Source organism: Leishmania martiniquensis, chromosome 17 (genome assembly GCF_017916325.1).
Source record: "Leishmania martiniquensis isolate LSCM1 chromosome 17, whole genome shotgun sequence".
Lineage (NCBI taxonomy): Eukaryota > Euglenozoa > Kinetoplastea > Trypanosomatida > Trypanosomatidae > Leishmania > Leishmania martiniquensis.
Genome location: NC_090152.1, coordinates 152673 through 167803, shown reverse-complemented (window position 1 = coordinate 167803; position 15131 = coordinate 152673). Strand labels below are relative to the sequence as shown.

General features: G+C 62.1%; 5 protein-coding genes across 5 annotated transcripts; all 5 read left to right on the top strand.

Moving 5' to 3' along the window:
- Window positions 1–380: 380 nt before the first annotated feature.
- LSCM1_05510 (uncharacterized protein) lies at window positions 381–1385 on the top strand (the record flags this gene model as incomplete). Its single annotated transcript, XM_067322965.1, has 1 exon — window positions 381–1385. One exon carries the CDS (start codon window positions 381–383, stop codon window positions 1383–1385), a length of 1005 nt encoding a protein of 334 aa, XP_067179600.1.
- A 1539-nt stretch (window positions 1386–2924) lies between these two features.
- Window positions 2925–6980, top strand: LSCM1_05509 (uncharacterized protein; the record flags this gene model as incomplete). Its single annotated transcript, XM_067322964.1, has 1 exon — window positions 2925–6980. One exon carries the CDS (start codon window positions 2925–2927, stop codon window positions 6978–6980), a length of 4056 nt encoding a protein of 1351 aa, XP_067179599.1.
- A 1018-nt stretch (window positions 6981–7998) lies between these two features.
- On the top strand, window positions 7999–8811 carry LSCM1_05508 (uncharacterized protein; the record flags this gene model as incomplete). Its single annotated transcript, XM_067322963.1, has 1 exon — window positions 7999–8811. The coding sequence occupies one exon, from the start codon at window positions 7999–8001 to the stop codon at window positions 8809–8811; it is 813 nt and encodes a 270-aa protein (XP_067179598.1).
- Window positions 8812–9807: 996 nt separating this feature from the next.
- Window positions 9808–11958, top strand: LSCM1_05507 (uncharacterized protein; the record flags this gene model as incomplete). The annotated part of the gene is made up of 1 exon (XM_067322962.1): window positions 9808–11958. One exon carries the CDS (start codon window positions 9808–9810, stop codon window positions 11956–11958), a length of 2151 nt encoding a protein of 716 aa, XP_067179597.1.
- A 999-nt stretch (window positions 11959–12957) lies between these two features.
- Window positions 12958–13500, top strand: LSCM1_05506 (uncharacterized protein; the record flags this gene model as incomplete). Its single annotated transcript, XM_067322961.1, has 1 exon — window positions 12958–13500. The coding sequence occupies one exon, from the start codon at window positions 12958–12960 to the stop codon at window positions 13498–13500; it is 543 nt and encodes a 180-aa protein (XP_067179596.1).
- Between the last annotated feature and the right edge of the window lie 1631 nt (window positions 13501–15131).

The window sequence follows — 15131 nt, the reverse complement described above, 5'->3', positions numbered from 1 at the left end:
ATAGGAAAAATGGGACGGAAAAAGACGCCTAGACACACCAAGGAGGAGTACACACACACACGTCATGGTGGGGTATACATCTTCCGCGACGCACTACCGAAAAAGAGGGAGGTGGAAACTATAGACAGGCGCAGCTGACGTGGCTCGAGGTTGTCGAGGCGGCCAGCGATGTGGGGAGCCGCCATGAGGACAACGTCAGTAACGCCTCACTGCTTTGTCTTCTTCATGAATTCTTGAAGTGGACCGATTTTTATGGTGATGGTGATGCCCCACTGCCATTTGGGGCAGGGCTGAAGAGACTCAACTCCGTCTCACCCCCCCCTCTCCCCCGTCACCGCTCTCTCGCTCTATCTGCTGCTTTCGCTCTTGGGAACTCGCTGATGACCGGCCAAAAAAAAGGTCCACTGGTCGCACCGCCGCGAGCACTTTGGCACAGACTCAGACAGGCAGACAGGTGCACGCCCATGCCAAACTGGAAGCAGCAGACAGCAGCAGTCATGCGCCTTAGTGACAAGGGCAGCGGCCCTGCAGCTCCCCCGGTGATCACCGGCGCCTCTCGGTTTAACGTTGTTTTCAGCCGCAGCAGCGGCTCTCGCAAGCAGCGGTCGAGGCGGGAGGGCGCCCTTTCTGTCGCCCATGACGTGGCCTATCTGTACGACAAGGATAACAACGAGTGCGTGCTGCGGTGCAAAGCGGTGGGGCCAGCGCCGAACGGGATCTTTGCATGCATGGAGCGCGCGCATCGTGGGGCAGACTGGGTCGCGGGTGCAGAGCTGAATTTTTGCGGGTTTAACATACTGATCGAGGAGACGATGGAGCTTCACTTAATTCCGTACGGGGAGGATGCGGCCGTGGTGGCAGCGAATGCCGCTGAGAATGATTCTGGGGCAGGCGCCGGCTGCGGCGTAACACCGTGCTCTCGTGCCTTGGCTCCTACAGCTTCCCCGGCGCTTTCTCGGCGGACCCTCTCCGCACCTGCTCCTCGAAGCCCCGGAAGTGAGCACACTACTCATGCGCAGCTCAGATTCCTTCTACCGCGCAGGGCGCCGCTGCACTGCGCAACGACCATGGCGTCACGAGCCACGCATGACGATGGCTGCTCATCACCAATGCCGCTCGAGGAGGAGGCTGTGGCGCCGACTTGTGCACTGCAGGAGTGGTCTCCGCCGAACGCGATCGCAGTCTCTACGGGCTCTCTTCCCACTCCACCCGATCCCACAGATGCTCCGCCTTCAGCACCTGGTGACGAGCGAGGCATCAACGGTAGTGGGGGCTCGGATATTTGCCTACCTCACCAGTGCCGCCAACGCCAGCAGCGCCGGCGGCGTCGCTCAGTGACGTCCCTGGCTCGGGAGCTGGAACGGTGCTATCCGCAGTACTTTTAGGGACGCACGCCTCGTCCCTTTACCTCTCCTCACTCTCCTCATTCGAAGCCATCAGGTGGGTGAGGGCCGCGTCTTTGCCTGCGCCGGCGTTCTTTTGGCCGTCATTATCTAATCTCCATGTGAGTGAAACTGTTTCACCGCTTCTGTTTCCTCGTCGGCCCTTCTCTGCTCCTGCTTCCGCTCTTGAAGAGGCCTGCTGGACTGCGTGAGGCGCAGCAGGTGACTGCTGCCACACATGGCTCCAGCAGCCAGCCAAAGACGCACACACACACACACACACAAAATAAGAATACGGCGTCGTGAGCATTGACCAGCACACCGAACCTCTAACACGTGGCTGCGAGTGCGTCTGCTTCGGTGTCTGCAATTATGTCGAGTGCGCTGAATACTAGAGCTCATGGCGGTAGTGGGTGGGAGGGGGGAGCCGGCGAGCGCTCTCCAGTCACTGCACATCTTTGCTGGCGGCAGCGGATATGCCCTTTCCGTTTTTGTTGTCCGCCGCGGAGCGCCTCCTCTTCCATCGGTCGCTGCAGGTGATGGCGGCGCTCATGCACGCGCATCTTTTCCCCGCCCTCACGGCTCTCCTCTCTTTTTTTCTTCGCAACGCGCAGGACGCCGATGCTCGACAGCCCCTTTCTCGACAAAAAAGCACCTCCTCTTCGCCCCCTCCCCGCTACCACTGACACGCACCCGCATAGCACATACCGCTGCCTCGTCCGAACCCCCCCCCTTTGCATCGAGACGCAGCGGCACCACGCTCCCTTTCAAGCCTTCTCTCTCTTCCCCTCAGAGAGAGAGAGGTAGAGACTCGCTTACTAACGACAACCCAAGGAAGGCAGTCGGAGTCGAAAGAGCGGAGGCGGCTGCTCGTGTGTGGTGATGTACACGTGCGTCCCTGAGAGCATCCTATTTCGCGAGGCCCTCGCTCCTGCTGCGACTGCCGCTTTTTGGTTGGCTAGCCGGTTCCGCTTCTGTTACTGTAAGCCCAGCGTACCTCCCCCCACCCGCTTCTCAGCCATACGCGTGAGGCGCCGTGTGCGTGTGTGTCGCACGCATTTACCTTTCATCTCTTGCAGTTTAGAGTAGATCTGGTGGGTCACGCGAACATCGAAATAGGCACACGGGAGGCGCGCACGCTTGCGCTCATCGGCTGCGAGTATGCGCGTAATCTTTTGACTCGCTCTGCTGCAGCACCCCACATCCCTCGTCGCGCTCTCGTGCACCCTCTCCACCGTAATCCCCGCCTTGCAAGCGGCGGGAGAGCGCGAGGCAGGGAGGGATTACGGTGGGAGAAAAGAAGCGATGAACGCCTTCTTCTTCAGTCAAAACAGCCGCCCGTCTCGGCCATCAACTTCGCTGGTGCAGAGGACTGCCATCTCCGCAGGAGCGCAGCGTCAGGGCCCGCGTCATTGCCAACAGCGACCGAAACTGTCCCCCGTCAATGAAGAGGTGCGGAGGCCGTGCGGGAGCGGAGGAAGGCAGTATACAGGCTGGAATCAAGAGGCAGCGACACTGCAGCACCATGGCAGCGGCTATACGATGGTGGGCAACGCCGCTACTCCGCCAGCTGCGTTGCGGGTAGAGTCGGCCGCCACGGGCACAAAGCGGGCCCCATACGAAACCCACACCTCGTCGAGTCGCCACTCCACTTCTCCCGCGGCGTCTGCTGTCGCTGTACCGCCGCACCGCACGGCGCCGTGCATTGTCTTATTCAGCCCCAAAGGCCCCCGCCCATTGGAGGGCCTCAAGACGGTCACCCTGACGCATTCGAGCAACACTACTGCCTTCGGGACCGGCCGAGGACATGTGCAGACTCGTGGCACGACTCCCGACCGGCTCTCCGCAGTCAGCTCTCTTCCTCTATCAGGATGTGCAGCGGCTGTCGCTGCGCGAGCGTCTTGTCCACCCGCTAGTGGCATCCGCTGCGTCTATGACCGGGACACACGCTCGCAGCTGCTGCACATCGCACCGGGGACGGAGGTCGACTTCTCCTCCTGCATGCGGCTGCCAGCGCTCGCTTCGATATCCGCACCAGCGGCTGGGGCAGCCGCCACACCTGTGCTGTTCGCAGCAGCTTCCCTGCACACTATTCTGGCGGTGCAGTTTTGCATGGCCGTTCCTCCCCTGTCAACCGCTGCGCGTCAGAGTGGTGAGTTTCGGCCACTTTTGCTGGCGTCGCCGATCCCATCACCTGGCAGCTTCCACATCGAGCTCGTCTTCCGCACTGGCACGTCCTGCAGCACTGCTCGAGGTAGGAGCAACGCCAGCAGTGGCGGGTACCGGCTGCGCTTCACCAACGCCGGGCACAACGCCCAGCGACATGCGCACCACACAAAGATACCCCTGCAATGTGTGCGCACGGCGCAGTGGGTACAGCTCTTCTTGGACCTTGAAGCGCTTCTGCAGTCGTGTCAGGCAGCGGGCGCTGTGGTTGCAGGGGGGCCGCCTTGTCGACTGCAGCAACTGCGCATCGGCTCAGGCGGCAGCTCCGCCACCACAGGTGGAATCTACGTGCGCCGCATCATCGCCGGCCACGGGCTTCCACTTCCACACCCCGCCATCCACCACCTCTTTACTGGAAACGGTGCAGCAGGTAAGGTGGCTGTAATGACGAGTTTCGGCAGTGGCGCGGAGGAGATGGCCCGAGACACCAATGGAGAAGGACTGAGCGGTTGCCTAGGCTTTGGAACGCGGCAGCAGCGCAGCGGCAGCTGCTGGGCGATGCCCGAGGCTCTGCGTCTCCCTGCCGAGGCAGGGGAGAGCCTCTGCGTTTTTGTGCGAACGGGAGACGAGTACGTTCTGAGTGAGGCTCCTGCCTTGCCGGCCCCCGCTGAAGCACCGCCAGTGGAGGACGAGGTGCACTCGCGAGACAGAGACGGCGTCGTACAGGCGGCGCAGATGCGATGGAGGGCGAGCAACTGTGCTGGTGAGGTGGACGAGGACGCCGCCGGCTGGGCCTCCGATGCGACTCACGACGCTGCGAAGCTGCAGGCAACAGAGGCAGTCCCCGAGCCTCTCACCTCACTGACGTCGGCCGCGCAGCCGCTGCATAGGTCGCAAAGCCAGCAGCCGGGCCCTTATCAGCGACGGAGCCGCCCGTTGAGCACCTCGCACCAGAGCACACCTGAGAACGAGAGCGCAGCCCTACGGGGGGCTAAGATGCAGCCGAGGCTAACGAAGGAGCAGCACCACACTGCACTAGAGATGCTACGAATGCGTGATCACCAGCACCAGTCGGCGCACCAGCTTGCCGGCTCCACACCTGCAACGCACGCACCGGCCCCCGACGACCCGCTATCGCCTTCTTTTCCACACCCCGCCTCCCCTGCATCCTTCCCTGAGGACGCATCGTCCCTGTCGGCCTCCGAAGACGCGGAGACGTTCGTCATCCGCGAGGTGTCGGCTGCCGAGCAGCTGGCTCCTGCCACACCGCCGCAGTACCCAACAAATCAGCTCATGACAGGCAAGCCTCCTCTACCTCGCACGCAGCCGCAGCCGCCGATTGCCACAGAGGTCACGCATCACGAGAAGGGTGAAGAGCACATGATTGAGGAGATGGAGGAGCCGCCTGCTAGGAAGGATGCCGCGCCTGAGGACGCCGGCGAGGGGAGCTTCTCAGGAAGCACCGCCGGTGGAGTGGCCAGCCTTCTCTTTTCGGCAACGAATAGCAGTGCGACTGCAACCACTTCCACTGCTGTAGAGGTTTCTGTTTTATCCGATGCGCCGTATACCTCTGCCATAGAGTTGATGGAGGAGATGAGCGAACGGGTGCGTCGCATTCACACGGTGCTTGCGGGGGCAGAAGAAGAGATGGCTGCTGCTCCTGTCACCGCCACTCCCGTCGTTTCCCAGCCAGTCGCCAAGAGCCCATCGCCGCACCACGCCGTGCGGCCGTCACTGCTAATGGCGCAAGGTGCTCGACCTTCCGCCAGCACTGCGGCAGCGCCGTCGCTGCCGCCTTTTGCGCCGCCACCACCACCGCCCCTGGCAGCTGCTGCGGAAACTGACTTCCCCTCGCCGCTTCTGTCTGTTGCTGCACCGACGGCTCCTGCCGACCTCATGCAGGCAGCCCTGAGTGGCATGCGGAGGGATGTGATGCCTGCCGCAGCGGCCATCTGCAGCGTGCCTTTAAGGCCGCCGCCAACGGCTGCGATGGGGGCCACAAAGCACGACAGCGTTTCACGCGTGGCGGTCGCAGACGCTACAGCGACAGCCCCAGCCACCCCTGGTGACACGAACGCTATTCTGGAGCTGTGGAGCTCAGCGGAGCGGCCGCTCCGCTTGCCGGAGCCGTCGGAGCGCCCGGCGACTGCCACTGACAAAGCCTCTCCGCGAGCGGGGAGGCTACGTGAGTACCCGGCAGCGCTCTCTTCGCCTTTCTCGGCCGCTTCTTTCCCCAAAGTTGATGGTGGAAACGACGACAACTTTGGCGGCGCTCCTTCATGCGCTATTTCGCCACCGACAAGCGCCGTTACCTCCTGGACGTTCCAATCGGCCTCCCTGATTCAGCAGACGCCGTCAGTGCTGAGGCGACCCACCACTCCCGGGGCTGAAGGTGAGCTACTGCCACGGGCTGGTGGCGCTTCCTCGGACGATGTGAGTGACGCTGGGAAGGGTAACGGGGCGCCACCGCTGCGTCAGGCATTACAGCCTTTCGGCTCTACGCACAGACCAGATGCGGAGATTTCTGGGGCGATCATACCGCCGTCAAAGTCATCATCTGGCCAAGTGACGAAAGCAGTTGTGTGGCGCCGCCCCGTCCCCGTGCCTGGCCGTTCCCCGTTCATAGGCGACGCGACGCAGCGAGCGCTGCAGGATGAAGTTCGACTCACGGACACTCCGCTTTCGAGGCTTGGCGGAGTCCCTGGCGTAGGGAACGCCGGCGCTCGGAGAATTGTGGCGTGGTCCGCTAGGCAGAACACCGGCCCTAGCTCCTCGGGAAGACGCACCCCCCTCTTCACCGGCGTCTCTGGCCTCTCAGGCGTTGCGCCGCGTCAGGGGAGCCCTCAGGTCTTCATCAATGCGGCAGAGCTTTGCGCGGGTGCGCAGGTCCCTCCCCCGCCTCCAAGCGGTCGGAGCTTCAGCACCGTAAGCAGTTTTCAAATGTGGCTGCCATCTTCCTCGATGCCTACGCTGTCCGCGAGTCGTGGCCGTTACCCCTCTGCCACCACGCCCTCTAGCGGCCGCGATCGACACGGCGGCCCTACCTCGGTCTCCTCCTCTGGCGCTGATGATGGCCCGCTGCCGCCTCAACTCCGCATCACCGCTGCACCCTCCTCTGCACGTCCTCCTCTACCACCTCCGACCTCTGCGCACACGCCCCGAGCTGCTTTTGGCACGACAGTGCCAACATGCAGTGCTGGAGACGCGGTCAGAGCAGCTCCCCTTGCCCAGCAGCAACGGACGCAGGACTTTCCTGTGACCACTTTCAGTCGTGACCCACCACAGCCTGCCTTCACTTTCGATCCTGATGCCCCTCCAAGCGCCGTCCCGCTTCCCGCACAGCCCACCGGCAAGGAAGGCCGCTACGTGTACGACTGTGTGCTGCAATGCTACCTGGATCTGGAGACCAACTCTTACGTCGGCAAGGCATAGGCTTCTGTGTGTGATTGGCGACGAGGTGCCACGCGTGACAGCATTAGTCGTTGTTGGGTGAGGGCGGAGGCGGAGTGAAGGGGGAGGGGAAAGGATATGTGGCTGCCGCCTTTGCACTCACGCTCTCCCTCTGCCTGCGCCAGCACTTAGCACTACAACATTGCGCGACGCGACCGGCTATGGAGCACCATCGTGATCATGGCTGCATGACTGGGGCGTAAGTTTGCGCCTTTCAAGGCGCCTTCCTTCGTAGGGGCATGAGCGGGCCTCCCTTTCACCTGACCCCCCTTCGCCCCCCTCCCCTATAGAACCGTGTGAGTGAGCTTACTTGAGGAGGCACGCGCGACTCCCCTTCAGCGCCTCGTCTTTCAGGTTCCTCCCATGGCCAGAGTTGCCCGAATGTGGGAGGAGGGGACACGCACCGCGCACTGAGCGGTGCATCGCAGTGGCGGTGGCGGTGGCGGGGGGAGCCCAGTGCCCTCCCATTCTGTGTGTAAGGAGCAGGCCAAGCAGCCCTCCGCACCCCCTCCCTCCCTGCCCCCAATACCTCTTCCCGCCCATGCTGCACCACCTCTGCTGGCGGCACAGGGCCCGGTGCCTGCGGCGTAGAGTGTGTGTGTGTGTGTTGGCTGCCGCGGAGTTCGATGGCCATGCGCTCTGCATGGCGGCGAGTGGGGACCACACCCGTGACGCAATGGCGACAGCATCAAAAAAAAAGGAACACACAGTAGCGGTGCGGGCGATTTCCGGTCGCTTGCTCTCTGCGCTCTACCCGCCGTCTGCAGCCTTCATTCTTCACTTTGCCTCCCCCTTTCCTTTCTCCCTGGCGATGCTCTGCCGACGTGGCGGTCGAGCACGTGTTACTTCACCCTTGGAGGCAAGCCCGCATCACGCTTGGACCGTGCAGGCGCGCATTCTGTCCTCTGCTCGCTTCGAACTGTATCTGAGGTTTGGCAGCGCCTCTTCCTCTTCTTCGGTGTCTGTGTGTGGTGGAGGCCTCTGCCATCGTCGGTCGGCAATGCCATCGGTGCACAAGCGCCACCGATCGAAGGTGACCAGAGCCGCGGTAACTGGCAAGTCCAAGAAGCTGCCAATAGGCACTGGAGACGAATCTTCGCCGAACGGAAATGCCCAGTGCGCCGCCGTCGCCTCGGGGGACCGCAGCGGGAGCTGTTCTTCAGACAAAGGGGTAAAGGGCGTCCCGGCGCCGGCGGGAGTGCTCATGCGAGCACTCGGACTGCTCGTCGAGACTACTGGCGGCACGGAGGACAAGGGCGAGAGCGGCTCAGTGTTGCTGACGAGCAGCCTGAGCTCCGAACCCTCTCGCACCATGGAAGTGGAGGTAGAGACGAGGCAGGGATACGTTTACTCAGGCAAGCTTATGCACATGGACGACCGCTACAACGTCATCCTGCAGGAGGCGCTGGTGCGACGAGCCCGCAGCTTCGATGTGGAGCGGGCAGTGCTAGGCGAAAAGTTGCAGCGAGAGGCACGGCTCATTGCAAGCAGTCTCCAAGGTGCTCTCGCAGGGGAGGCGGATGTGATGCAGGGTGCTGGTGAGCTAATGCCGCGATCTTGCTACATTGGTACCACGTACATCCGAAGCAACAACATCTTCCTCATGCGCTTCATTGACCCGGCCGCTGGCACTGACGCAACGGCTGCCTCTGGGGCTCCCGCCAGCCCCGCTTTGGGGCGTCTCAAGAAGGACTTTGCAATCATGGCTGCGGCTATCAGGGCTCACTTGAAGCGGGAGAAGATGCGCAACCGGGCCGCGCGCCGCAAGCGCCTTGAGGCCAAGAGGACAGCGGGAGGCGGCAGCGGCGGGTAAACAGTTTGCAGGGCTAATGGCGTGCGGATCTGTTGACACCAGTGCGTGGGTGACATGGCATGAGAACTTACATGAAAGCATAGGTTAATTACTCACTCAATGGGCCACACATGTGAGAGCGGAACGCGGTGACTGGAGAGCATGCGGGCACTCTTCTCTGAGTCCCCAGTCGAGTCGTTGCGTGGAGACGTCGGATGGGGAAACGAAAGTGACTGAGGTGCGACGATGCTGTCACTGTCCAGAGAATGACGGGCCCCTGACGCGCGCCGCTGGAAGGGGGTGGGGTGTCGCGATGACACGCCGTGCAGGCTCCAAACGAGTTGACTGCAAAGAGGCTGACCTTGATGCGAAGCTGTGTGAGAACCCCCCTTTTCGCTCTCTTGCAGTCCCTCACGAGAACCGTTAAGGTATGCGTGAGCGGCGACTCGGATGAGTGCATGAGGAGAGGGCGCGACGTCGGCGTACCACATGAGCGCCATCTCACAGGAGTACACGACGGCGCGCGTTGGCCTTTCACCTTCAAACTGAAGTGTATCGTCGCTCTCCTCTCCCCCTCCCCTCTCAAGCGCGCGCGCATTCAAGTAGGCATGCGCATGCATGTGAATGCTATGTGTGTGTGCGCCTGGCCACGTCCGCGGCTGCTGTTTCACGTCCATCAAAGTTTTGCTGATCGCATAGACACAAACTGTACACAGAGAGAGAGGCAAGAGGGAGAGGGACGAGCGGCGCTACCAGGGCGGGGGAAGGAGAGAGTGTCGTGGTAGTGTTGCCTCCCCATTTACCCATCTCCGCTTCGGCCCACCGTCGCCCGCTCGCCACTACGCTCACTGCCACACGGCTATTAGAGCAGAGCTCTCATAGATCCCACTACGCACGTAGACGCATACATTTGTGCGCAGCCGCCCCTTTTTTGTCCCTCCCTCCCCCCTCCTCCTCCTCCTCCGTCGCATCGAATTGTACTGCATCTCGCCCTCTGCAAGAGGAGCACACGTGGATATGTTTGCTGCCATGGCCGACGCCATACCGTTGCTGCAGGCCGCGCATGCCGACTGCACGTGCCGTGTATGCCTTGATGTTTTCAAAGAGCCGGTGTGCTTCTCCTGTGGACACATCTTGTGCCGAACCTGCGCTACCCGCTGCATTGCAGCACGCCCGCGGTGCCCGCTGTGTAACCAAGCCGTGCCGAACCTGCGCCATTGTGTACCGCTGCCCCAGCTGGCTCTTTTTTGCATACTGACGCGTGAGGTTGGGCTGCGTGTCGACGGGTGCCAACAGAGATTATCCGTGCAGAACACGTCCGCCACGCTTTCGAATCGTGGCCATGCCTCCCCTCTGAAGCGGCGGCGGGGCGCCACTGCAGGAGATGCCTTGGGCGAGACCCATGGGGAGCACCACGCACTGGGCCCGCGCCGGCTGTCGCCCTCATCACCACAGCGCCAGCAGCCGATCTTGGCCTTGCGCGAGTCTCACGCATCACGTAGTGGCTGGAGCGCGGGCACTGCCATCGAGGGCACCACCATCGTCGGTGCCGAGGAGGCGGACCTGCCAGCGCTTCTACACGATGCAGCGGGTGAGACGCAGCGACTGCAGAGTGGGTCACCTTCGCCGCGGCCGCCGTCCATGGCTGGAGAGGGCAATGCTCTCCTGAGCGAACCACCGCACCATCCGACCATTGCGCTCGTCGCCACATCTTCGCCCTCTGCCGGCGCGCTTTGTGCCACAGATTCCCGCGCACTGGAGCGAACGCAAAGTCAACCGCTGACCTCCACACCACCTCCAGCGCTCTCACCCTCGTTAGCGCTAGCCTGCACTCCCCTTCAGCTGCTACGCGTCCGCCTCGCTGAGGACGCAGATCAGCTCGATTCGACACCACGGCTGAGCTCGCTACCCCGCACAGCACCAGCTGTCGTAGAGGCACCGCACATCGCCGCTGCAGCGCGCACCTCAGGTCGTAGTGACGAGGCGTCTTCGGGGACACTGTTTGCAAAAAGTGCGCTGCATTTGACGAGAGTGACTGCGTGGAGCTCGTGGAGACGCGGTGGGGGAGTGATACACTGCACGCTCACCCCGCCCGCAGCGCGGCTGCTTGCCCGAGAAGGTGGCGTCGCTGAGGGGGCAGCGTTGACAGCTGCCTCACGGCGGCCTTTCCTCTCGACAGGTACGACTGCGTCCTTATGGCACCGCTTCGGCTGTTGCGTCCTCTGCGGCCTTGACGTAGTGGAGCGCACGGCGGTGCGACATCGTCTGCATCGACTCCTGCGATCCCCGACGGCGCACTGCGATCCAGCTGAGCTGGCTGAGCAGACGGAGGAAAGCCTGTCGCTGCTACTGGGGCCGTTGTGGGGTGTGCGCTGCGAGGTTCAGATCCACTGCACCAATAGTGTGCGAGCACGGGTCTCAGAGGGCGAAGGGGAGTACGCGACAACCAAGCTCGACGCGGTGCAGGTGAAGAACCCGTGCCGTGGTGGCAACGAGACGACAGCGAGCCACGTGACGGGCGTCGCGCACCATAACTGCCTGGCGTGGGCTGGTCTTCTAGATCTCTTCACTAATACGTCTGTCGAGGACCACTCCACCGCTGCTGCTGCTGCGGAGGACCTCGCGCCTGCGACGACCGCGTCGCTGCACATGACAGTCCCTCTTCAGGATCCCTTAGACGTTCTCGCAGCGCACGCATCGGGCCGCGTGGCGCGATGGCAGCTGCTTGCCGCGACTTTGTGGCACCAGCAGCAATGGGAGCCGAGCGCTGAGCGAGAGCTGCGGGAGCGCATAGAGGCTTCTGTAGGAGGCACCGCCAAAGGACCGCTAATGACTTCGCATTGCGCGCTGTGCGAAAGTGGTGCAACGCCGTCAGCCTCCGACTCCCGTTTTTTTTCGTTTGGGGCAGGACTGCGCACATGTGAGGGGACAGTGCGCGGCGAGAGCAGCTGCGGCCAACAGTTCCACTACCCGTGCGCCCTGCTCGCCGGTGCCTCCGCCTGCCTCGTGTTCGGCTTGGAGGATGAGCACAATCTGTTGGCCGCCGGCGCGGACGAGTGCATTCGAGATCGCAACGCTGGTGAGAGGCGCAGCCGCCTCGGACTTCCAGTGGAGGTTTGGTGCGGGGCTTGCCACGAGCGGCACGAGGCGCGCCGTCGACGCAGATGAGATGCAGGCGTGTGAGTAGGCCGGCAGCGGTGGCAGCGCCATCTGCTTCCGTCTGCAGCGACGCGCATGTGCATGCATACGTGAGCATCTGCCACTCTCTTTCTCTGTCTGTCTGCATGCGTTTCTCTTCCACGCGAGGTGAGGCTGATGACTCTCAGTCGCTCTTGAACGTTTGAAGTCTTTGTCGCCCATCGCATACCTTTAGACTTTTCTCTCCCACGGCCGTGTCCCCCCATCCCTCCGCGCACCTCTGCAGGTGACGACACAGGATGCCGTGACGCACTCGCGCGGGGCGAAGTAGGCGGTGGGTGGTCGTGATTTCAAGAGAGGTGGAGTAGCCACGGGACCTGTAGGTACATGAAGGCCCAAGCATACACACACACACACACACACGTAGATGCCTGCCGCTCCCTCACCCTGACGGCACACGCCAGCCGAAAGCACACGCGGGAACAGAGCCTTCTTCTGGTGTGTATGGGGTGGATAGGCTCATCTGCGATGGGGACCTCCATTGGGTGCTCATCATGCGCGCCTTTGCATTCCACGTCTCGCCCTCGTCTCCCTCCCTCCCCCTCCCTCTGCATGTCACACACGTGGCTGCTGCCTACCCGTTTTCATCTCTCCACCATTGTTTTCTTCCGCCATGCAGTCCGTCTCTCTCCCTTTTCTCTCCACCACACATCCATAGACACACTCCCCTCCGCACATCTCAACACCTCGTCAACACGCTGCTGCAGCCATCCAGCGATCGCACGCGCTGTCTTCTCGTTTCAGAAGGCCCATACCCCCTCCCCCTCTCCTCTTCTCGCTCGGTTGTGCGCCCGCGTGCTGCTGATTTGCGTCGACCACACTCAGACGCACAGACATACACGCACGTACAGCACCCACCGAGGCAACATCGCCTAGACGGCCCATCTGCTCGCCTGTTTTTCCCTTCCCAAACCTCGTCCCCCCCTCCACACACACACACACACTTACACCACACCACACGCCAACACGATGTCGTACGCGGCCGATGAAAACTCTGGCGCGCCTCAGATGCCGCCGCAGCCGCCCATGATGGGGCCTGGCTCCGCGACGGCCGATCAGGCCAGTGTCCTCTCGGGTGGCAAACTTGGCGGCAAGGGCAAGGGCAAGGGCAAGGGCAAGGGCAAGCGCGGCGGAAAGACTGGCGGCAAGGCTGGCCGTCGCGACCGCATGTCGCGTGCCGCGCGCGCGGAGCTAAACTTCCCGGTTGGTCGCATCCATTCTCGTCTGAAGGAGGGCCTCTACCGCAAACAGCGTTGTGGTGCATCTGCTGCGATATACTGCGCCGCGCTGCTGGAGTACCTCACAACGGAGGTGATCGAGCTCTCTGGCGCGGCAGCGAAGGCGCAGAAGACCGAGCGTATCAAGCCGCGCCACCTGTTGCTTGCCATTCGCGGTGACGAGGAGCTGAACCAGGTAGTGAAGGCGACCATCTCCCACGGTGGTGTGGTGCCGAATGTTCACAAAGCGCTGGAGAAAAAGTCAAAGAAGAAGAGCGCCAAGCGCGCATCGTAGGCCGTGCTCCGCCTTGCCCACTGCGTAGAGCTGAACATCAGAGGTGTAGTGAGCGCATTCAAGTGTTCGTGCACTTCTCTCATGTCTTGTCGTGGCAGCACTGGTACATGAAACGACGGCAGAGGAGAGCTGAACACATCGAATGGTCGCACATATTTGGCCCCCTTCAGGTCCAACAAAATACGCTTGCTATTTCAATGGTGGGTGCCGCCATGTTGGCTGTGAGCGGCGTGGCAGTGTATTGAGGCATGATGGCGGAGAGAGGTAGGGGGCAGGGGTAGAGGCCCAGGCGGGCCCGGCAAACAGCCGTCAGCTTGTGTGCAATACCATTGTGCAACACAAGTTGGTGTTGCGCGTCTGTGTGCTTGTCGAGGCGACTGGTGGAGAGGGAGAAGACATCTGCGGCGGAATGTGCAGAGGCTGAGGCCGAGTGCGGTGCGCGCCTCTTTTTGCTTTGAAGTGCCCTCTTTCCACTTTTCGTCAGCACAGCTCAACGTGACGCGGCAAGGCGGACGGCGCTAATCCTCTCCTTCCCTCCCTTTCGTTCATCAGCCCTCGCTCTCCGACTCCCACTCGTCCCTGTCTCCGAGTGCCCGCCAGTCCTCCCTGAGGGCGGCCCCAGCATTGGTGCAGGCAGGATGCCCCACTCACTCTCGCGTTTCTGTCTTTCTCTCTCTCTGTGTGTGAGCCGCTGTATGTTGCTTTTCGGCGCACATCTCCGCGATGGCTGACTGTGTGCGTGTGCCAAGAATGGAGGAGGAAGGCCAGTGCGTGGGCGAGGCAACGGAGGAGGCAGAGCCAGAGCTGAAGGAGTACGAGCCAGCGTAGTCGTCTCGGCGAGTGTGCGTATTAGTGCGCACGTGTGTGCGCGCGCGCCGAGACGGAGTACTGCGCTAGACATGTAAATCTGTTGCTCATGCTGCGCCTGTGACGGCATTTGGCGAGCGACACACCTTTCTGACCCCATCGATATACTCTTCGCACACAAGCACACTATGTGAGGTGTACCGCTGGACAGACGAAAATAAGCTCCTCCCCCCTCTCTGCGTCCCCCACTCTCCTCCCTGTCCCCCTCCCCCATTGCCCCCCTTTGCTTTCCGCTGCCGGTATGAGAAGTGTGTAGCGGTTGGGGCTTTTTCTGTATGTCTTTTTTGTTTTTTTCTCGACGGGCGCCAGCGATAGGTGCGCCGTGTGCCTGCGGCGTTTTTCTCCCCTCCCCTCCCCCCGGCTCTCTCTCTCTCTCCTTTGCTTTCGTCGTCTCTGCTGCCTCGCTGTGGCTCTCACTGTCGCTGTTGTGTGTGTGTGTGCATGTGTGGTCTCTTCCTCTCTTCGTTTCTCGCTTGCGTACAGGACTCCCCCCTCCTTCCCCCCAAAGTGCAGTTGATAACCACACCTATACGACGCACACACACACACATAGAGGTATACCCGCTGACAGGGAGCGGCCAAGTGACTGCTGCGTCACCCCTTTCCTCCTCTTCATGTGGAATATAGACGCCCCACTTCCAGCTTTCGTCGCCCGCGGCATGCTCCCGTGCATGTCTCCTCTTGCTTTAGTGGCGGAATGGGGGAGGGGCAAGTTGGAGGCGCGTATCACGACAGACACTTAGCGTTTCGGGGTGTAGGGGGGG